The sequence below is a fragment of the Sceloporus occidentalis genome, unplaced genomic scaffold (genome assembly GCF_023333645.1).
Source record: "Sceloporus occidentalis isolate IW3139 unplaced genomic scaffold, rSceOcc1.0.p SCAF_6, whole genome shotgun sequence".
Lineage (NCBI taxonomy): Eukaryota > Metazoa > Chordata > Lepidosauria > Squamata > Phrynosomatidae > Sceloporus > Sceloporus occidentalis.
The window spans coordinates 79,182,705-79,205,391 of record NW_028316986.1 but is presented as its reverse complement, the minus strand read 5'-3'; the positions used below and the strand labels follow the sequence as shown (position 1 = coordinate 79,205,391).

At 41.4% G+C, this 22,687-nt stretch overlaps 1 protein-coding gene across 3 annotated transcripts in view; it reads left to right on the top strand.

The window, feature by feature from the left end:
- The first annotated feature begins 3,025 nt into the window (after positions 1–3,025).
- Positions 3,026–22,687, top strand: part of SCAF8 (SR-related CTD associated factor 8) — a 111,276-nt gene continuing 91,614 nt past the window's right edge. For 2 of the 3 annotated variants that reach the window (XM_089530155.1, XM_089530153.1), the window contains exons 1-2: positions 3,027–3,288; positions 21,457–21,540. In XM_089530155.1, coding sequence (XP_089386281.1) covers positions 3,259–3,288; positions 21,457–21,540 — 114 coding nt within the window. In that variant the 5' untranslated portion in view covers positions 3,027–3,258. Of the gene's footprint in view, positions 3,289–21,456; positions 21,541–22,687 lie in introns of all 3 variants that reach the window. The other variant, XM_089530154.1, reaches the window with a different exon arrangement.

Genomic DNA, 22,687 nt, shown 5'->3' with positions numbered 1-22,687 from the left:
TTTGGAACAGACTGATATTCTAGACTAAAACGGCTATGTCTCTGAATCCTCTTCGACTCAGTCAGGACTGACTTCTGAAACTTTGGAGGATCTTACATAAATTCAACCTAGACAATGAGGAAATGGTAATAGTAAGTGTTCCTATACCTGGAATCAAATGTAGATCAGAACAGTGACTGCAGTGAAGAAATCAGAAGAAGACTAAGGATAGGGAGAGCTGCTATGAACGAATTGGAAAAGCTCCTAAAGAGCAAAGATATACTGGACAACTAAGGACAAAAGTTAGAATCGTACAAGTAATTGTATTCCCTATTACCATGTATGGATGCGAGAGCTTGATGGTTAAGAAAATGGATGAAAAGAAAATAAATTCATTTGAGATGTGGTGATGGAGAAGAGTGCCAAGGATACCACGGATAGCCAAAAACACAAACAAATGGGTCCTAGAACAGAGCAAGCCTGAAATCTCCATGGAAGCCAAGATGACTAAACGTAGGCTGGTGTACTGTGGCCACATCATGAGATGGCATGATTCATTGGAAAAGACAAGAATGCTAGGAAAAGTAAAAGGTAGTACAAAGAGAGGAAGGCTTCATGGTAGACCGATAGACTCTGTTAAGGAGGTCATTGGTTTTACTCTGCAAGAACTAAGAAGAGCAGTGGAGCACAGAGGGTCGTGGAGATGTCTCATCTGCAAGGTCATCATGAGTTGAGATTGACTCCAGGGCAGTTAACATGCACACACACACACACTAGAACCAGTGTGGCTTAGTAGTTTGAGTGTTGGACAATGATTATGGAGACCAGGGTTCAACTTCCAATTTGGCCATGAAAAACCCACAAGGTGATCTTGGGCAAGTCACATTCTCTCAGTCTCAGGGGAATGGCAATGGCAAACCTCCTCTGGATAAACCTTGCCAAGAAAACCCCATTCAACATAGGGGAATGGTTCACCATTGAGTTGCAATAAGTCAGAACCAAGTTGAAGGCACACATAGAACCATAGCATTGGAAGAGACCACAAGGGCCATCCAGTCCAACCCCTGCCATGCAGGAAATTGCAATCAAAGCACTCCCAACAGATGGCCATCCAGTCTCTGTTTAATGACCTCGAAAGAAGGAGACTCTTTATAGCATGAGTGGTAGGTATGTGAGAGCCAGCATGATAAAGTGGTTTGTGCCTTGGACTGTGACACTGGAGACCAGGGATCAAATCCTGGCTCAACAGATAACCATTCTAATTATAACTATTATTTATTTCTTACCTGCCTCTCCCTGTGGATCAAAGTGGGCAACAACAACAATTAACAGACACACCACATCAGTTAAGACACATCAGGTAAAATACAGTTTATAAAGGACATATATGCTATTTAAAAAGGACACGGAACGCACATATTAAAACAATCCATACTTAAAATTCAGAATGGATGGCCATGGCAAAAACCTCTCTGGAGAAACTTGCCAAGAAAACCCTTAATGGTTGCCATGAATGGGAACCACAACAACAACAACAGCTAGATATGCTTTGCTCTCAGAGGGTGCATCCACATTGCAGAAATAATCCGGTTTTAAGCCACTTTAACTGCTGTGGCTGAAGACTATCCAATTCTGGGAAATGTAATTTCTTCAGGCATTTAGCCTTCTCTGTCAGAGAGCTCAGGTGCCACAACAAACTACAAATCCCAGGATTCCACAGCATCGAATCGTGGCAGGTAAAGTATTGCCAAATGGATCATTATTCCAAAGGGGCTACAGCCGTTGAGTCAATGGCTCACTTGAAAGGTCTCACAAAATGACATTTCCCAGAATTCCATAGCCTTCAGCCACGGCTGTTGAAAGTGGCACCAAACCGGATTGCAAAGGTTGTGAGTTCAATTCCAGCCAGGGGCTCAGGGGGCGACTCAGGCGCGCATCCTTGCTAAAATGTGTCCCCAGCTTCTTCGAGGCAATAGCTTACACTTTGGACTGTTACAGACGGCCAAAATAAAGCTTCTTTGGGTCTCTTTGGAGGTATGCTGTTTAAATGATGCATGCATCTTAAGAATCCGGAAGCTGCACCAAAGCTGCACTCCAGTGCTTAAGAATGGAGTGTGGCTTTGGCACGACCTCCGGACTCGTAGGACCCATGCATCATTTAAACAGCATACCTCCAAAGAGACCCGAAGCAGCTTTATTTTGGCAGTCTGTAACAGGCCTTTGTGAACTGCTTAGGGAGTGCTTAAGTGCACTAAGCGGTATAGAAATGTAGACTTGTCCCTCTGTATTCGCTGGGGTCAGGGGCACAAGGCCCCCGTGAATATGGAAAAAACGCAAATAACAAAAACACAACGTTTTTACCCTGAGAGGACACTCTCTAGGGATCTCTAGGTCCTCCAGGGCAACTCTGTGGCTGACATCCGACAGACACTGGCCACAGAACTTCTCTGGAGGAGCTGCAAAGGCCTAGCAGAGTCTTCTCTTAGGGATCTCTAGCTCCTGCAGTGCGACTTTAGGTTACAGTCGACCATAGAGTTGCACTGAGGAGGACCTAGATATTCCTAGAGAGAACGTATTAATCAAATCCGTGAATCGTCACGGCTGCCAATATGGAGGGATGAGTGTCCTAGTGTTATGGATTACTGATAGATTAGTGGGCGGGGAAATGCCCAATTAACAAATTGTAAGACGCTCTGACAGCCTTTTGGCTGAAGAGCGGGGTATAAATAATAATAACAATATCGTATAGCACTAGCAGTTGCTGCTGCTGCTGCTGCATTGTGGAGGCAGCCTCTCCTCCTCCTCTTCTTCCACAGCAAGAGATGACAAAACAAGACGGAGGCCTCCATCCCCATCCACCGCCACCGCCTGCAGTACCGCCCTCCCTGCAGCTGGGGGCGCCCGCGCACGGAGCGGCCTTCCTGTAACCCAAGGGCGGCCAGGGCGCTCTAGCTGCGCGGCGCCGTCCGCTGGCTCTCCGCTAGGGGCCGCTCTAGGCGCCGTCTCTGTGCCTCCGATGCTGCTGCTGCTGCTCCCTCCCTCCCTCCCTGAGTCGCTGCCTGCCGCCATATTGTTGCCCGCGCCGCAGCTCTTGCGCGTCTGTGGCTGCAGCGCCCAGGGAGCGTTTCCCGGGGGCCTGGGCCCAGAGGAGCCCCTCCGCGAGCCCTCCGCCATGGCGACGAGGCCCCGCGGGCCCTGAGGAGACCAACGGCCGCCGGCGGAGCAGCGAGCAGCCCTTTCGCCCCTCCCTCCTCCTTCCCCTCCTTCTCCAGCCACAACATGGAGGCCGTCAAAGCCTTTAACAGCGAGGTTCGTCGGGAGGAAGGAAGGAAGGAAGGATGCAGGGAGGGAGGGAGGGAGTCTGTGGGGCCTTTCTGTGTTCGTGGGGGTCGCCTCTTCCATCGCCTCCATCTTCTCCATCTCCTCCTTTGCTCTCCCTGGGCCTCTCTCTCTCTCTCTCTCTCTCAATATCTATCTTTGCATGGGTGCTAAGGGTTAATGGAGGAGGGAGGGCCAGCTTTGAGGAGGGGGCCTCCTTTTCTTCCTCCTCCTCCTCCTCTTTCTCAGGGTGGGAAAATAGGGGAGGGGCAGGGAAGGAGGGAGGGAGGGAGGGAGGGAGCCACCAATCCCCTGCTGCCTTCCCTTCCTGAGCCTTGTTGCAGGGCTTCTTCTCTGGCTCTTCCTCTCCTGCCGCCCTCCTCCTCCTCCTCCTCCTTTTAACCTTTCCTTCAACCCTGGTTTTTATCATCATCATCATCATTATTATTAATAAAAGCCAATGCAATTTTAGGCTGCATCAAAAGAAGTATAGCCTCTAGATCAAGAGAAGTAACAGTGCCACTCTATTCTGCTTTGGAGAAAAGAAGGTTAAGAGGTGATATGATAGCCCCGTTTGAGTATTTGAAGGGATGTCATGTTGAGGAGGGAGCAAGCTTCTTTTCTGCTGCTCCAGAGACTAGGATCCGGAGCAATGGATGCAAGCTGCAGGAAAAGAGATTCCACCTCAACATTAGGAGGAACTTCCTGACAGTAAGGGCTGTTCGACAGTGGAACACACTCCCTCGGAGTGTAGTGGAGTCTCCTTCCTTGGAGGTCTTTAAGCAGAGGCTGGATGGCCCTCAGTCAGGGATGCTTTGATTGAGAGTTCTTGCATGGCAGAATGGGGTTGGACTAGATGGCCCTTGTGGTCTCTTCCAACTCTATGATTCTATTATTATTCTCCCCCTTCCTTCCCCGGTTTTAAATACTGCCAGTGCCCCTCCTTGTTCCTTGCCGAGGGAGCCCAGGCACACGTCCTCCTTTTCCAGGACCTCTCCTCCATTTCATCACTTTCTGTCCAGGAGGGGTTTCAAAGGGTCCCCTGTCATGCACATGACCAAGAAGCAGGGATATATATATATATATGTTATATATAATATAATGTTTTATATATAATTGTGTGTGTATTATATAATATTTATATATATATATATATATATATATATATTATTTATATATGTAATATATTTTATATACATTATATTTATTATATAAATATATTATATATATATATATATATATATATATATATATATATTCAATTGGGTCATGTCCCTACATTTTTCTTGAAGGCCCTCCATTTTGAGCAGGACTAAGAAGCATGAATTTGCACTTACATATTACTGTTTTTAGGTTCTATTGGGTCATGTCCCTACTTTTCCCCCTATATTTAGTGGGGGTTTTTTTTAGCTTTTACTGTGTCATGTCCTTACATTTTTCTTGAAGGCCCAACATTTTGAGCAGGGGTAAGAAACATGAATTTAGATTTATATTAGTGTTTTTAGCTTTTATTGGGTCATTTCCCTACATTTTTCCTTGAAGGTACAACATTTTGCAGTGCCTTGTCGTCCTTTGCAGTGAGGGCATCTGGTTACCCTGGCTCTCTTGTGATCAGGAGGGCCTACATTATTGGAGGGGAAGGCACACCCCCACCCAAAATGTCTGCTGCAGTGAAAACTCAGATCCACTCTGCCAATCTTTGCCTCATAGGTTGCATTTTGGGATATCGGAACAGCGGATGGTGGAAGAGAAGCCTAATGCAAGTCTGCATCTCCGTGTGTTAGTTCAGAGAACAGCATCATAGGGCAGAGAACTCATACCTCAGGAGCACGGTGACCAGATGTCCCCCTTTCGCAGGACCTACCTTACATTTCAGGCTTCTGTCCAGGAGGAATTCCAAAAATGTCCTCCATTTTGAGTATTATTATTATTATTATTATTAACCTTTATTTATGAAGCGCTGTAAATTTACACAGCGCTGTACATACAATCTTTTTAGTTAGACGGTTAGAGTATGACAAAAAAGCATGGATTTACATTTATACAAATGTTCTTTAGCTTTTATTTTGTCATATCTTACATTTTTTTTCTTGGATGTCCTACATTTTTAAGTGCTGTGTCCCTTTTGCGGTTAGGACATCTGGTCACCCTGCTTTGGAGAGTACCACATGAAGAGATGACAGTACCCATATTGTTCGTGACAAAACAAACTTCTGTCTCGCATATGGCCAGGGGAACTTGGCTGTCAGTGTTTTATTCTGAAAAAAATTCTTGGTGTGAGAAGGAAAGGAAATACCAGTCATAGAATCATAGAATCGTAGAGTTGGAAGAGACCACTAGGGCCATCCAGTCCAACCCCCTGCCATGCAGGAAATCACAATCAAAGCATCCCCGACAGATGGCCATCCAGCCTCTGTTTAAAGTCAGTGGGAACCTGCATGCCTATGAGACCTACATTAATTCAGGAGGTCCCCTGCCCCTAAACTGGGAAACTGTGTACAGTGGGCCCTTGGTTCAGCTGGGGGGTTGGTCCAGAACCCCCTAGATACGAAAATCTGCGGATGTGTCCAATGGGATAGTAAAATGGTGTTTCTTGTTGTTGTTGTTGTTGTTGTTGTGTGCCTTCAAGTCACTTCTGACTTATGGCCACCCCAAGGCAAGCTTATGGGGTTTTCTTGGCAGGTTTCTTCAGAGGGCGTTTGCCATTGCCATCCTCTCTGAGAGTGTGTGACTTGCCCAAGGTCACTCGGTGGGTTTACATGGCTTTGAATTCTGGTCTCCAGTCATAGTCTAACACTCAAACCACTATACCATGCTTGATAAAATGACAAAATCAAGATTTACTTTTTGTTGTTTTCACACCATGTATAGTTGAACCAATGGATTCATAATCTGTGGATACAGAGGGCCAGCTGTATTTTAATATTGTTCTGTACAAAGTTGTACAGTGTACAGTATCTGAAACAGCTTTATTTAGGAAATTGGTTTTCTATTAAAAAGAAAGTAATGGATCTCTTTTGGACTGTAATGGATAAAAGAACCAACCACACTGTTGCTTGTGAACCAAAGACTATGGTGCTGATTACCCAGAATGTATGGTCTTGTAGAGCAAAGCTTTTACAAATCTATTTCTGTGATTGTAACATTAGTTTATTGTAAAGTATGTTGCACTGCAAACATTTGTACTTCCCAGGAAGTATACATTGGGTTTCAACGGGCTTTTAAACATGAAGGTTCACCTCTGGCAGAAATTAAATGCTCTAGGAGTTTATATCCTGTATGAGGACACCCATTATTTGTTCTTCAAACAAGTAAGCATTTATGTTGCTGAACATGGTGCTTTAAATGTTACACTACGACTGGGGACCAGGGTTTGAATTCCTGCTTGGCCATGGGACCCCACTGGGTGACCTTGAGCAGGTCACATACTCTGAGCCTCTGATGATGGCAATGGCAAACATCCTCTGAAGAAACCTGTCAAGAAAACTCCATGATAGGTTTGCTTTAGGGTTGCCATAAGTCAGAAATGACTTATTCTACATGAAGACTCAACTGTGCCAGGACCTGATTAATGTTAGAACTTCATTAACCCTGTGAACTTTTTTATGTTTCCTCAGTACCCTTCTTCTGCATTATCATATTCATGTCATTATTGATTTGCTATTTTGTTATTAATAACTGTTAAGATGATTGTTGCTGTTTTTAAATATTGACATTTTATACAAAAAATAAAAGAAAATATTACCAAAAAAGTCAGAAATGACTTGAAAGCACACCATAGAAACAATTGATGAAGTTAATTTTTGAATACTATTATACATATCTCTATACATACCTTCAGATGCTGAAAGTGCTTGGCATATATAAATTACTGTTATTACTATATTTATTTATATCTTGCTCTTTTCTAGAACTGGCATCCAGAGTGGCTCAGAACATTAAAAGAACAATACAATTAAAAACATAGAAAAGTGACACATTAAAACAGAATTAAATTTTTATACTGTATATATAAGTCAACCTCATGTATAAGTCAAGGCCAGGTTTTGGGGCCAAAATTAGTGATTTTGATATGACCTGTGGATAGGTTGAGAGCGAAACCTAGGGGTATGTAACGAAGGAGCTAAAGGATGAAGCAAAGGAAAACAGTGCCAAAAAACTTACAAAATTCCATCAGGCATAACTTTTTGTGCTCACCGTAAAGGCTGGATGGATGAGAGAATAGAGGGGGTTCAATGCTTCCAAGATAGATTATACTCTTGCTTTTTACCAGGGGATGGTTCCTTTTTGATATAAGAGTTAAAATACAGTATTTACATTGTCCCATGGATAAGCCGACTCAGGTTTTTTTGGGTCAGTTTTTCGACTAAAACCTCTACACTTATATATGAGCATACAGTAATATTAAAATAGATTGCTTATTAAAAGAATAAAAATACAGTTAAAAAGATAAATTTGTTTTAACACTTAAAATGATACAACACCCCAAGCCAGTCCTTTAAAAGCATTCCTGCCTGTCTGCATTAGAAGGTTTTAACCTGCTGGCGGAAGGACAACAAGGAGGGAGCCATTCTGGTTTCCCTGGGCAGGGAGTTCCACAGTCCAGGGGCAGCCACAGAAAAGCCCCCTTTTCTCATCCCCACCAACTGTGCATGAGATGAGGGTGGGACGGAGAGAAGGGCCTCTTCAGAGGATCTCACCGTCTCGGTTGCCTTAAACAGGGAGATAAGGTCTGCCAAATAGCCAGGACCTGAGCCATATAGGGCTTTATAGGTCATAACCAGCATTTTGAATTGTGTCTAGAAACAAACTGGCAGCCAGTGCTTTGGATCCAGTACAAGAATGGTGGGCTACAGGTTTATAAATTATTGGCTAAAAATGCAGACTGGTGCATGCCTACTCAAAAGTAAAATCCATTCTATTTAATTGGACGTAATTCCAAGCAAGTTTGTACCTTAGGGCAATCTAAATGTGTATCTTATGCAAATTAGGCTGCAAATTGTTTTTGGAGGATTGGAACTTGGGAGTTAGCACCAGTAAACAGTGGTATCTACTTCCCAGTAAATATGTCTGTGTACTTAACTGAGACAAAGCTTTAATGAAATGAGTGGGATTTACAGCTGGGTAGGGATGCATAGGTTTGGACTGTAACTGCGTTTGTATTGCACAGTTGCTGTAAAATCATTTTGAGGCCTTGGGGAGTCTCCATTGTCTTCAATGTTAATAATAGTTGCCTGCCTTACAGGGTTGCTGTAAGGAATATAATAATAAAAAAATGCAAGGACATTTCAAAGCCATATATGGTTACAAAGTCAGATTGGATTTTTGGAACAATAGAGCCTTTTGTAGAGAGATGTTAACTTCAGTCAGTTCTTATCTTATCACTACACCCTCAGAGTGTAATGGAGTCTCCTTCCTTGGAGGTCTTTAAGCAGAGGCTAGATGGCCATCTGTCGGGGATGCTTTGATTTGGATTTCCTGCATGGCAGGGGGTTGGACTGGATGGCCCTTGTGGTCTCTTCCAACTCTGTGATTCTATGATCATTTCAAAATTTAAAGTTCTTATGTGAAGATTGGTATATAAGGGCATGACAAGAACATCTCTTATGGTGGTTAATTTGAAAGTGCCTCTTTGAAATGGTTTGTGAATTAGAAACAACTCTAGCTATAATCATATTTTGACTAATTTTTAATAAGTTATTCACATGTTGCTACTTTTCGTATTGGTGCAGTTATAAAGTAGGAGTGAGGAACTTGGTGCCATCCAGATATTTCTGACTGCAGTTGTCATCCATCCAAGTTACCATGGCCACTTAAGGGATTATGGAAGTTGTAACCCAAAACATCTGCAGATTACATAATTATCTACCTTGAGACTATTATCTATCTTGAGACTTACACATATGTTGTTTAAAGATTGAACACAGAGAGATCTCTTCAAATCATATAAGATCAGGTAGTGTTTAAGTAGATGTAGCAAGTTTTAGCTCGGCTCATTGGCCAATAGATACAAACCAGCCATACAATTTACTCTGTAGTTCAGAATAAATAGGGACTTTTAATTTAGGAGTCCAGAATTGCTGCCAAAAAGAGTCCAATTGTTCCATAGTTATATTTTTGAAAAGCTTTAAGAGTACAACTTATATATAAAACATTACTGCATCACAACAATGTTTACTGTGTGTGTGTGACAAGAAGAATGAGGAAATTTACCTTTTTTTAGCAGCTTGCTGAATTTCTGTGCATTCTGGCTGAAGAGAAGGGGGCTTTCTGCTTCCACTGCTATGCTTAATTTCTGGGATAGATCCAGAGGAGGGACAGAACTCTCTGCCTTTCTTCTACTAGCTAGCTCATTTGTCTGAATCATTTTCTTGTGGTCTCTGGCTAGTGGTTGGTGATTCTTACTATTATTGCTAGTGATTTTATTATACTTTCCCCCCCCCCCCCCCCCAGAACTAGAAATCAAGATGGCTTTAAAAAATTAAAACAAATACAGATTATAATACATATCATTAAAAACATAGAAAAGTAAAATATAGTTGAATAGAACTAAGAATAATTTAAAACATAAAATAAAAACAGCAAACCACATTTTCCTTATACCCTATTTAAATAAAAAAGGATAGCAAGGAGAGAGCTAGTCTAACCTCCCAAGGAAGAGAGTTCCAAAGCTTGAAGGTAGCCATTGAGAAGGCCCTCTCCTTCATTTCCACCAGCCATGCATGTGAGAATGGTAGAAGAGCTGCCTCCTTTGAATATCTCAAAATGGAATAATGTGATCCTTCTGCTACCCTGGAGTGTAGTATTTAAATACAGGGCTGCAGTAGGAAGAGGAAGTTGTGAAAATTTCACATAATGTGTTCAGTCTCTTTTATGTATAAAGGTATCAACCAGGAAATAAGTGTTTAACTACAGAGACTTTTAAGGTAGTCTCTTATTTTAGACATCTGTCAAATCACCCCAATTGTTTTAGAACCTCTGAAATTGCAGATCTTGGCACTGTTATGGATAGGACTTTAAAATACCAAATTTTTCAATGAAATCAGTGTTGCGCAAGTAGACTTCCACCTGAGCACTTACAATCTCTCCTTCTGATGATCATTAACCCCACCATATTTTGTCCTTGAGAGCCATCCCACCCTCCAAAGAAGGTGAGCAGAGGGCTGCATGAAAAAAAAAGAATTATCCTGGTAGCCTACCCCATAAATGGAAGCTGTTCTGTTACTGTAATCAGTTACAATGCAGCATCTTAAACCTATTATAAAAGACAAAAAGGCAAGACACTTATAAGTATTAAATACTGTGATATAGTTTGCTGCTTATCCTCATCTTGATAATAGGTGTAGTTCAGCCATCTAAGCTAAAACCAGATCCATAGACTGAGAGAAAACCTTAGTCGTTCTCTTTTACAGTGCGTCTGCATCATATGCTGGAAGCCGCGCCCCGGAAGAAGTAATGGGAGCGCAGTGGGCAAAAGCTTATGTGTTTTTTCTTTTACACAGGGGGGGGGGCGGTCTGGAATGGATCCCCCGCATAAGAGAAGGGCCCACTGTACTATAGTTTGGTTCAGTGCATTTTTGCCTTGTAATTGAATGATTGCCTTGGATTACATATTTATTCTGGTGACACGGTTATTTTCACAGCTGTGCCAAAAGGAAAATGGATGGACTTCCATAATTTTTCTGGATGGTGGTAACAGTGTAATAAAAAATCAGATTGCCCCTGAGTTCCATCACCTGGACTCCAGACTGGACCCTAAGTATCTTTTATTTGGTATCACAGTGTGTCAGGCCACAAATGATCAGTGAATGTAGTTTTCTGAAAGTGTCCAGAGCAAAGCTATTCATGATATTTCTTGCAGACACCCTTCTCCCAGTTCTTAAGGATAATGTCTACATGGACATTAACATCTACACAGAGTTTAGCACAAACAAAATACATCAGTTCTTGCAAATCTGCTTGAAACACTGTTTTCAAATTTTGGTTAAAGTGATCATTGTGTTTAACATCAACCTTTGTTAAGAGTGATGCAGACAGCGCCTTAAGCATTGTTCAGTAATGTGCACCAAAATGGGAAACGTAAAACCATCCCCCAAAAACCACACACCTTTGCCCACCATGTCAGATAGCAGAGTTGCCCCGCTGAAAGAGTCCATCTTTTCAACCTGGTCTCATATCCTGAGCCTAGAATCATACAGATAATACTACAAACATACATTGACTAATGGGTTGCACCAAAGAACTTCAGAATATCACCCTGTGGTTTATAGATTATAGCAAAGCCTTCCATTGTGTATATCACAAAAGACTATGGATAGCTCTTTAAAAAATGGGTGTGCTATAACATTTGATTGTCCTGACATACTCAGGATAAGAGGTTGCCACCAGGACAGAATACGGAGAAATAGGATGGTTTCCAGTTGACAAGGGAGTGGCTGTGTAGTGGACTGTAGTGAATGAGAATTGTCAAAGTAGTATCTGGTTATGTCCCTGTATGACATCATTTAGAACAGTGATGGCAAGCCTTTTACAGAGCAAGTGCCCAAACTGCAACTCTAAACCCACTTATTTATCACAAAGTGCCACATTCCACTGGCTTTCTAGTAACAAACTCTGGTGAACTATGTGGTGGTGTGACAGAGCGTGTGCCCACAGAGAGGGCTCTGAATGCCACCTCTGGCACGCATGCCATAGGTTCGTCCCACCACTGATCTAGAACCTTTGGAGGACCTCTGAAAGGTCTAGGTGGATGCCTTCCTTTCATTTATCTGAATATAGATATAGGACAAGGTGGATTTACAGGGAGAGAGGACAGAGGACATTGTATAATTTTCCCAGTGGAACATATCTGGAATCATAGAATCACAGAGTTGGAAGAGACCACAAAGGCCATCCAGTCCAACCCCCTGCCATGCAGGAAATCCAAATCAAAGCATCCCCGACAGATGGCCATCTAGCCTCTGCTTAAAGACCTCCAAGGAAGGAGACTCCATTACACTCCGAGGGTGTAGTGATAAGATAAGAACTGACTGAAGTTAACATCTCTCTACAAAAGGCTCTATTGTTCCAAAAATCCAATCTGACTTTGTAACCATATATGGCTTTGAAATGTCCTTGCATTTTTTTTATTATTATATTCCTTACAGCAACCCTGTAAGGCAGGCAACTATTAGTACAGAGTAAATTGTATGGCTGGTTTGTATCTATCGGCCAATGAGCCGAGCTAAAACTTGCTACATCTACTTAAACACTACCTGATCTTATATGATTTGAAGAGATCTCTCTGTGTTCAATCTTTAAACAACATATGTGTAAGTCTCAAGATAGATAATAGTCTCAAGGTAGATAATTATGTAATCTGCAGATGTTTTGGGTTACAACTTCCATAATCCCTTAAGTGGCCATGGTAACTTGGATGGATGACAACTGCAGTCAGAAATATCTGGATGGCACCAAGTTCCTCACTCCTGCTTTATAACTGCACCAATACGAAAAGTAGCAACATGTGAATAACATTAAAAATTAGTCAAAATATGATTATAACTAGAGTTGTTTCTAATTCACAAACCATTTCAAAGAGGCACTTTCAAATTAACCACCATAAGAGACGTTCTTGTCATGCCCTTATATACCAATCTTCACATAAGAACTTTAAATTTTGAAATGATCATAGAATCACAGAGTTGGAAGAGACCACAAGGGCCATCCAGTCCAACCCCCTGCCATGCAGGAAATCCAAATCAAAGCATCCCCGACAGATGGCCATCCAGCCTCTGCTTAAAGACTTCTAAAGAAGGAGACTCCACTACACTCCAAGGGAGTCTGTCCCACTGTCGAACAGCCCTTACCATCAGGAAGTTCCTCCTAATGTTGAGGTGGAATCTCATTTCCTGCAGCTTGGATCCATAGTTCCTAGTCCTGTTCTCTGGAGCAGCAGAAAACAAGCTTGTTCCCTCCTCGATGTGACACCCCTTCAAATATTTAAACAGGGCTATCATATCACCTCTTAACCTTCTTTTTTCCAGGCTAAACATCCCCAGCTCCCTAAGTCGTTCCTCATAGGGCATGGATCTGGGCCCCAAACTTCATTTTTATGCAAAGATGTTTGAGTCTATGGCCAATCTTTCTGATGACAGTGCCCGAAAAGTGTTACCAAACTGTTGTTTCAAAGCTAGTGATTAAAGGCATCAATTGGTGTTAAACAGAATATTATATAGGAGAGTGAATGAAACTGTAGGAAATCAAGGCCTCTGAAGGGAGAAATTTACCTAGACAGACAACCTGGTATGACACAGAAAGCCCAGTTTGGTTACAGTGTGATGACAACCGAGTTGAAACATCTTTCTCCACTGGGCAATATATTGTGGGAGGCATTTTTCTCCATGGTTAAAAACGGCAGAATGTTTGCAAACTAAAGGTGTAAATTTGCACCATTTGACAGAATAAACTAGATAGGAATAGGAATACCTCCTGCCTCAGCTCAGCACACCTTCATTTCTTCAGTAGGAGTGGATCTGAAAATAAGCAGAAAGTGCAACAGATATGGTAAATTTGTTTGCTCATACCACTGCAGCATCCAAGTGACACCCTCTAGTTGTCTTTGAAGTAGCTGGTACATAGAATGGCTTATAATTGGGGCACACTTCCTTCAAGAGTAAATATTCTCTTATTGTGGTGTAGTGGTTTGAGTATTGGACTAGGACTGGAGACCAGCTTGGTTTGATCCCCAGCTTGGTCATGAAACCCACTGGGTAGGTCACATGCTCTCAGGCTCAGGGGAAGGCAATGGCAAACCTCTGAACAGATCTTGCCAAGAAAATCCCATGTTAGGGTCCCCTAAGGGTCACCATAAGTTGGAAATAGCTTGGGCACCCAATGACAGCAACTCTGATGCTATGTCTTGTGGTGCTGTTTTCCTTCAGGCGTTATGCCTTTCATATCAGTTTGGGGTTTTACAATAAAGTTTTTCTTGTTTACATTTGGAAATACCTGTTAATATTTTTAGGACATTCCTTTTTGATTACATATAAATATATACATGCCAATCTAAAAAAATCCATAAATAAGAACCTGTCTGTAAATAAGAATCAATAAATAAGAACATATTTCCTTTCTTCTAGTAATAATTTAATAATTAGATGTCTTGTATAGAGTGCAGACTGCAACTCCAGAAATTTGTGGGTATTGATATGTATATATTCATATGTACAGGTCTCTCTCCTTATCCATGGATTCAAGCATCCACGGTTTGAAAATGCTTTAAAAATATATAAATTCCAGAAAGCAAACCTTGATTTTGCTATTTTATATATTTTCTATGCCACTGTATTGAACGGGACTTGAGCATCCACAGATTTCGTTATTGAAGGAGGGTCCTGGAACCAAACCCCAGCGAATAACAAGGGCCCACTGTATAATGTTGTATTCCTTCAAGTCATTTCTGATTTACTGCAACCCTAAGGCAATACTATCATTGGGTTTTCTGGACAAGGTTTGTTCAGAGGAGGTTTGCCATTGCCTTTCTCTGTGTGGAATAAAAAGTGTTCTATTTTAAAGAAGAAAAACATGTTTTTAAAAAAGATGTTTTATATGTTGTCTCAGTCATTTCATACATCGTAAATGTGTTTCTCTTTATTTTATAATAGCCCTTGTAGAAGGCTAATTGCTGATAAGGCCAAAATGCACTGTGCTTTATTTTAAAAAAAATAAAAAGGTTTTTACCATTGTGTAGCACATGGGATTTTTTCTCCTTTGATTCTTCTGCTGTGAATATGTATTTCCCAGTTTTTTCCTTTTATTTCTGGGGGGGAAAAGGGTCTATCAACTGCTCAGAAAAGGTGTTGCACAGATGTATTTTCTTGTTCTTGATAGTTTGATAATATGGAATACATTTCTTTTCTCACTTTGTGCAGTCCCTGTGGCCATGGGACATTTTATCCCATGAAGAATTCTGTAATGTTAGTGTTGTCAGGAAATATCCCAGAAATTAGATACATGTCAATTGTTGTTGTTTTTTTAAATCTGTCTGGATAAAATTTAACTGAGGCTGCATTCACACTGCAGAAATAATCCAGGTTGAGACCTATGTAACTGCCACTGCTCAGTGCTATGGAATTCTGAGAATTGTAGTTCCATGAGACATTCAGCTTTCTCTGTCAAAGAGCTGTGGTGCCACAACAAACTGCAATTCCCAGATTCCGTAGCATTGAGCCATGGCAATTAAAATGGTGTCAACCTGGATAATTTCTGCAGGGTGGATGCAGCATTAATATGATCACTAGGGCACAGTACAGACCATGCAAATGCGCCATGCTGGCGCTGATTTTAGGGCTAGGGACCATGCGGCAACTGTTCGACAGTGGAACAAACTCTCTCAGAGTGTAGTGGAGTCTTCTTTAGAGGTCTTTAAACAGAGGCTGGATCGCCATATGTCGAGGATGTTTTGATTTAGATTTCCTGCATGGCAGGTGGTTGGACTGGATGGCCCTTGTGGTCTCTTCCAGTTCTATGAATCTATGATTCTAAGTATAGGTGGGACTGAGTTTCATCTCCTGCAACTCTTCAGCAATGTGAGATTTCTCTCCAATATCCAGTTATTTTCCATGGACTGGATTCATCCTTCATATACATGGAACCATCCAGCTTAGCTGGGTACATACATATGTAGAAGTGGAGGGTGAAGTATGGGATGGACACAATGAAACATGCCTATTTTGAGCACAAGTGTTCAATGCTGAGTAAATCAAAACCTGGATAAGGTTCTGAAATCTGGAGATTCCATTGTTGCCGAATAGTTTAACTGAGTCTCTTGTGCTGTCATACTGTTATGTAGTATAGTAGTAAAGTATGTAGGCATATTAGTAAAATAGTTACCAGGGTTATAAACAGGCATTATATTTGTAAAAGAAAATATAAAACTCTCCAGTGCATGATTGTAGAGTGCAGACTTTCAAAGAATGAGGCATCTTTCAGGAAACATAGGCCTCATACAGACAGGCCAAAATAAAGCTGCTTTGGGTCACTTTGGAGGTATGCTGTTTAAATGATGCATGCATCCTAAGAGTCCGGAAGCCGTGCCAAAGCCACACTCCAGTCCTTGGGAATAAGCCATTTCTGCAGTAACACAACTGCTTAGCTGTTTGTTTGTTTGTTTTGGAGAAGGCAGCTAGAATACAGGTGGTAAAAGACTCCGAGACAAAACAGACAGTCCTGAAGAGGCAGCTTGATGCTACCCCTTTGAATGCCGGGTTGGGGCCGTGGCAACCGCACGGCACGCCCCCAACCCGGATTTTTGCTGGCACAAAAAGAAGCGGCAAAAAGCCACTCCTTTTTTGAGCCAGCAAAAAACTGGCTTTTTGGCTGCTGCTGCAGCAGCATTGTGGCATTTCTGTGGCATGTGGTGTATAAATGTCGGAGCGCCACAAAGCTGCTCGCCATATGGTCAGGCATATGGCATGACGCCAGCTTGGGGGTGGTATCAGAGGGTATGGCATCTAAATGCTGCAATTTGGTGCCGCCCCCAAGCTGGTGCAAAGGGGCAGTCTGTTTCACCCCTCAATTTCATTAGACTAGCCATGGATCTGAGTTCATTATCTAGTGTATATATCAACAGGGAGTTGTCTATGTAGACATTTTCAGAGTGGTTAAGGATCTTTTGTAGTCTTCAGCAACATGCTTGCTGAGCTCTTTGAGAATTGAGTTAGCTGGGCAATTTTTTTCATTGTACACAGGATCCCAAAAATCAGGGCCTCATTCTTGATATTATGCCACACCTTTGATATGAAATACAATTTAAAAGTAAAATTTCCTGCTTCTCTCATTCCATGCTTGGGGTGCATTCAACCCAATGTGAAAACAAGCTCTCATCCCCTAAGAGCTTAGAGCAGTGGGGACAAAATGTTTGCCTTGGTTGCATGCTTAATAGGGACTCAGTCCTGTCTAAATTCTGTCAAGCACAGAAATAAGCTCATGTGCCTTTGCTGTCTCCCTTCAACATGTATCTAGATGAGTAGATATGTTTGTTTGCTCTCTCATTACGTCTTGGTGTACTCATCAGATGCAAAAACAAACCCTTCTCAGATGGAAGAGGGGCAAGGGTCTGTTATGGTTCTGCATTTTCACCTGGCAAGGATAGAGGTAAAGCAAATTTCACATTTCATTCAAACTTTTTGGTTGGGAAGGGATGGATTTATCTCCACTGTAGGTGCAGCTTTCAGAGGAAGCACAGTTCAGGTTGCTTGCCAGGGCCTGGCAATGGTCAGATTGTTAGATTTGTTAATATCGGCCTTACTCTGGTTTCCACAGGTTTTGCATATACTGAATATATTAGACATTCTTAATGCTTGCTTTAAACCTCATCCTAGCCGAAGGAAATTTTTAGTACCCAAAGAGCATGTTTGTTGCAGAACACACAAGGAGGTAGATCTACACAATATGCATTGTACTACAGTCACCCCACCATTTCCCTGGACTTGAGATCTGTGTCCTTCACATATGTGAGTGGGAAATGAAGGGGGAAACAATGGGGCACGTGCCCATGGCACATGCTTACAGCTGCCCCATGGGAGCATGTCCCCATTCAAGCTAATGGGTCTTGAATATACTCGCATTTCCATTTTCACAGGGGTGTTCCAGAACAGATCCTCCAAGAAAACAGAGGGGTGATTGTATTTTTTTTCATCATCCACTCAATTGCATTTTGCCATAGGGTAGTTTTTTGTCCCATACAGTGCCCAAAAGGTCGGAGGGCAGCAAGTTCACATTTGATCACACTTGAATTACTAAGGAGAGATAATTACATCATGAGAAGCAACTGTTTATGCTCATTTAGATTTTGGAGGGAGTTCACCATGATGTTTTTCTTGCTTTCATTTGGTAATAACTGTAGTGGTACTTCTAGGACACAGAAATTATTTTGCTTGGCTGTTTGTATGTCAAAAAGAAGATCAGTAAATATTTCCACCTCATGTGGATATCTGTTTCCTGGCTTTGGGGATTTGAATATTGTAGAATACCCATCTGCTGTACTTCCAACATTACTGTAGGTCAGAGGCAGTTTCCTCCCATGAATTCTATTGGAATTTCCACGGGGCCAGAAAATACCCCAGAAATTACATTTGTTGTTCTAGATAAATGTATTTTTCATACAAAATGAAAACTTCATTTACTCGAGGCTGTTAATCTGTTGAGATAAAGGCTTTTTATTCTGTTAATTGTTTAATTATGTATTCATTATGTTATATATGTTTCATATGATCTACCCTAGAAATATGTATTAGAAAGCAGTATACAGATTAACTAAATAAAATCTTAGCCATATTTGGACAGATTTGGAGTTACAGTCAGTTATTACAAAGCAACATGGGCTGACAAACAAAGTATTTTTTATTACAGTAATTTAAATAAATCAGAAATTATTTTTAGAATTATAAGCATAACTCTTTCAGCAGCATACTCTATTCATTACCTTTTGTATGAGATCTAGAAATAGCAGTTAATTCAGACATAGAGGCAAATATTCAGGCCTTGACATTTTTCACAGGACCTAAAGCTGTAAATGAGGTATAGTTAGAATGTATTTCTGAATTTGATGATAAATCTTTATGTGATTTGCTGTAGATCTCAAAGGATTTTTGCCCCCCTAAATACCCTAAAGCAGCAGATCTTGTCTGATCTCAGCAACTGAGCAGGGTCAAGCCCTAGTTAGTACTGCCAATGAATATCAGGTGCAGTAAGCCAAATTTCAGAGGAGAGAACTGGCAAAACTAAACTTGGCGTTTCCTTGCTTGAGAAAGCCGTATGAAATTCTTGGGGTCTCCATAAGTCAACAGGTGACTTGAATGCATGTGCATGCACACATACATTTAACAAAACAGCATCAAAAAGTTTCTTTAATATCACTTTATACAGTCCGTCCTCGCCTTACGCGGGGGATCCGTTCCGGATCCCTCCGCGTAAGGCGAATTCTGCCTATGCTCGAGCCCCATTGGAAACAATGGGGCTCGTGCGCGGCGGCGCGGCAGTGCGCACGCCCATTCAATTGAATGGGACGCGCCGCCCCTTCCATCCCGCGCGCCCCCGCGGCTTGAGCGCGCATGCTCAAGGCTGCGTATGGCACGCCCACGTATGGCGCGGGTGCACTGTATATACTGTGAAAATTACGATAACTAGAGTAACTAGGAGTGCATTTTGGGATGGAAAAGTTATTACATCTATTCAGTTCAGGTACCAGGTGGGGACGCTTTAATCCTAAGTACTGTATTTTCTGGCGTATAAGACTACTTTTTAACCCAGGAAAATTTTTTCAAAAGTCGGGGGTCGTCTTATACGCCGGGGGTCGTCTTATAGGGCTGAAACTTCCGAGCCAGACTGGAGAACCTGCGGTCGCCGCATATGGTGGGGAGGGGAGCTCAAAAACAGCTGCGGCCGCATACCCTCCATATGTGGTAACTATATGAAAGCAGCAAGGGCGGTGATATACAAGAAGAAAATCTTGGAGATGGGGAGGGCTGGGCAGGCAGGGAGAGCTGACCAATCCAAGCAGGCTTTGTATACAACAAGTTTTCCTGCTAAGGACCTGCATGTCATAAGCATTTGAATTAAAATTACCATATTGAAATCAACTCTGATGTTTTCTTAATTTTTATTTGGTGTGCGTTGGAAGAGGGATAGTCATATGGCGAGTATATCCCAAACTCTATATTTTAACTGGAAAAGTTGGGGGTCGTCTTATACACCCAGTCTTATACGGTATGTAACTGAGGGCCTGAACAGACAGGCCAAAATAAAGTTAATTCAGGTCACTTCGGTGGTATATTGTTGAAATGACACATGCATCTTAAGAGGCCAGAAGCTGTGCCAATGCTGCGCTTCAGTCCTTAGGACTGGAGTGTGGTTTTAGTGTGGCTTCCAGCCTCACAGGACGTACACATTATTTAAACAACATACCTCAAAAGTGACTCGAAGCAGCTTTATTTTGACCTGTCTGTTTGGGCCGTGAGGACCAAGCTCTGGTTGTTGGATCTCGGGTTTTAATAAAAGCCAGAATAAATGTAGAATCTGCCCACTCTTACAAAGAGCAAGATAGCTTATTCTGTAGAATTACATATGTATGATAGATTGAGTATAAAACTTGTGTGTGTGTGTGTGTGTGTGTGTGGAGAAATAATAATAGAAGAAATATCATTGACTGGTTTAAGATGGTGGGTCTCCATTTCTGAAAACAGAAGGTTTCCTGAAACATTACCTCTTCATGCAGATATGCATTGCTAAATTTAACCTTATATCTGGACACCTATCAGTAACTAATTTAGTCTTCTCCATTTTACAACTGAATTTAAATGGAGAGCTTATGGCTACAGTGGCTGAACTAAATTTCTGGACTTCTCCATCCTCTAACTTTTGTACTAAAAGTTGAGTCTCTCTTATCTAGAATTCCAAAATACTCCAAAAATCAGAGGTTTTTTCATGGGTGGCTAAGTTACTTTCATTTTTGTTTTTTGATGGTTCAGTTTACACAAACTTTATTTAATGCACAAAATTATTAAAAATATTGTATAAAATTACTATCAGGCTGCGTATATAAGGTGTATGTGAATTAATTTTGTGTTTAGACTTGGATCCAATCTCTGAAATATCGTTATGTATGTGCATGCAAAGACAGGTGTTCCAAAATAAATTTTAAAAAATTAAAAATCTAAAATCTAAAATAGTTGTGGCACCAAGCATTTCAGATAAAGGAGACTCAACCTGTACTTAGACTGGTTAAAAACAAAGAAGAACTCAAAAGCTTGCATATGTTTTGACATTTTAGTTGGTTCTAATAAAGGTTTCAGTTCTACTTTTCATTCTTCTGAGCAATGGACATAGTGTAGCAATAAGAGCAGTAATGACTACCATCTTTCAGATGAGCAATTCCTAACATGTTTTCCATTTTAGATATGTGGCACTTAAAAATTCAGTTTGCTGAACAGTGAATCGTGGTCTTTTGGCGGAAAATTGCTTCGTGTACATATTCCTTCCCCAGCCCATCTGTCCACTGGCAATGGACCCAATGCCTTGTAACGCCTTAAAAAAGCTGCATAGGTATTCTGCTAATAAACACTGTAATAACTTATCTTTCTGTCCTTGTTCATAGTCATATTTTCTCCATTCTTTCAGCTGTACTCGCTGAATGACTACAAACCTCCCATTTCAAAGGCAAAAATGACACAGATTACCAAGGCTGCAATCAAGGCTATCAAGGTAGGAGAAGCTGACTATACTGTTTAATACAATAATACAATACAATACATCTTTATTGAATAAATCTCCAGGCTATTTCAAAAAATACACAATAAAAGAAAAAAAAACATACTTAAAAATACATAATTGAAACAACAACAACAACCTGGTAGTTGTCCTTAAAACTGCAGTATCATTTTCTGATCTTCAGTTTATGATGCTTCAGTTTCAAGATTTAAGATAATGTCAGTTCTAATTATTGTGCAAAATAAATTAAATATTGTGTACAAATTAATTAGAAGAGCCAGCATTGTGTAGTAATTTAGGTGTTGGACTAGGAACCTGGAGGCCAGGGTTCAAATCACCAGTCAACCATGAAAACTCACTGTGTGACCTTGATCAAATCATAATTGTTCACCCTTAGAGGACGTCAGTGGCAAAAAACCCTTTGAACAAGATTTACCTTGGGATCACCGTAAATCACAAAATACTTGAAGACACATAACAACAAATTACAGTGGGACCTCACCATCGCAAGCTTAAATCTGTGCATTTGAGCATTTGTGGATGTTGTCCCCAATGGTGGTGTGTGCATGTGGCTGCACTAGCACCTGCATGCACATCGCCCCTCCATTAGGGACAACAGGACTTAAGGTCCCACATTTTTTCATATCTGCAGGGGGTTCTGGAATGGATCCCTCGTGGATACGAAGGCCAAACTGTAATTTGTCATTCTAACATTGATAATAGCATTTCCCCTAATTTGGAACATAATAAACTTGGACTGTGCTTGGACATTTATAAAGCACTATGCACACATTAATGCTGTGTAGCACCTCTAGTTTAAATACAGTTTAAATAGTTTATTAATTCATTGGATGATTGTTTTAAAAAATTAAAAGCTGCAAAATAGAGTCCTGTTATAAACATGGGGGTGCATTTGAGCAGCACAAGGGGACGTTGCAGGGAAGAGGAACTAATCAATTTATAGATTAGTTCCTCAGATTGGGCCAAAATAGCCTGGATGCGGCAGCATGAAGCCGCCCTACCCAAAGATGGATTGGGGCCATGGCAGCCACACATCACAGTCCCAAACCACCATGGCACTGGCCAAAAAGGGGGCAGTTTTCAACCGCTTCTTTTTCAGCTGCAGGAAAGCCACCTTTGG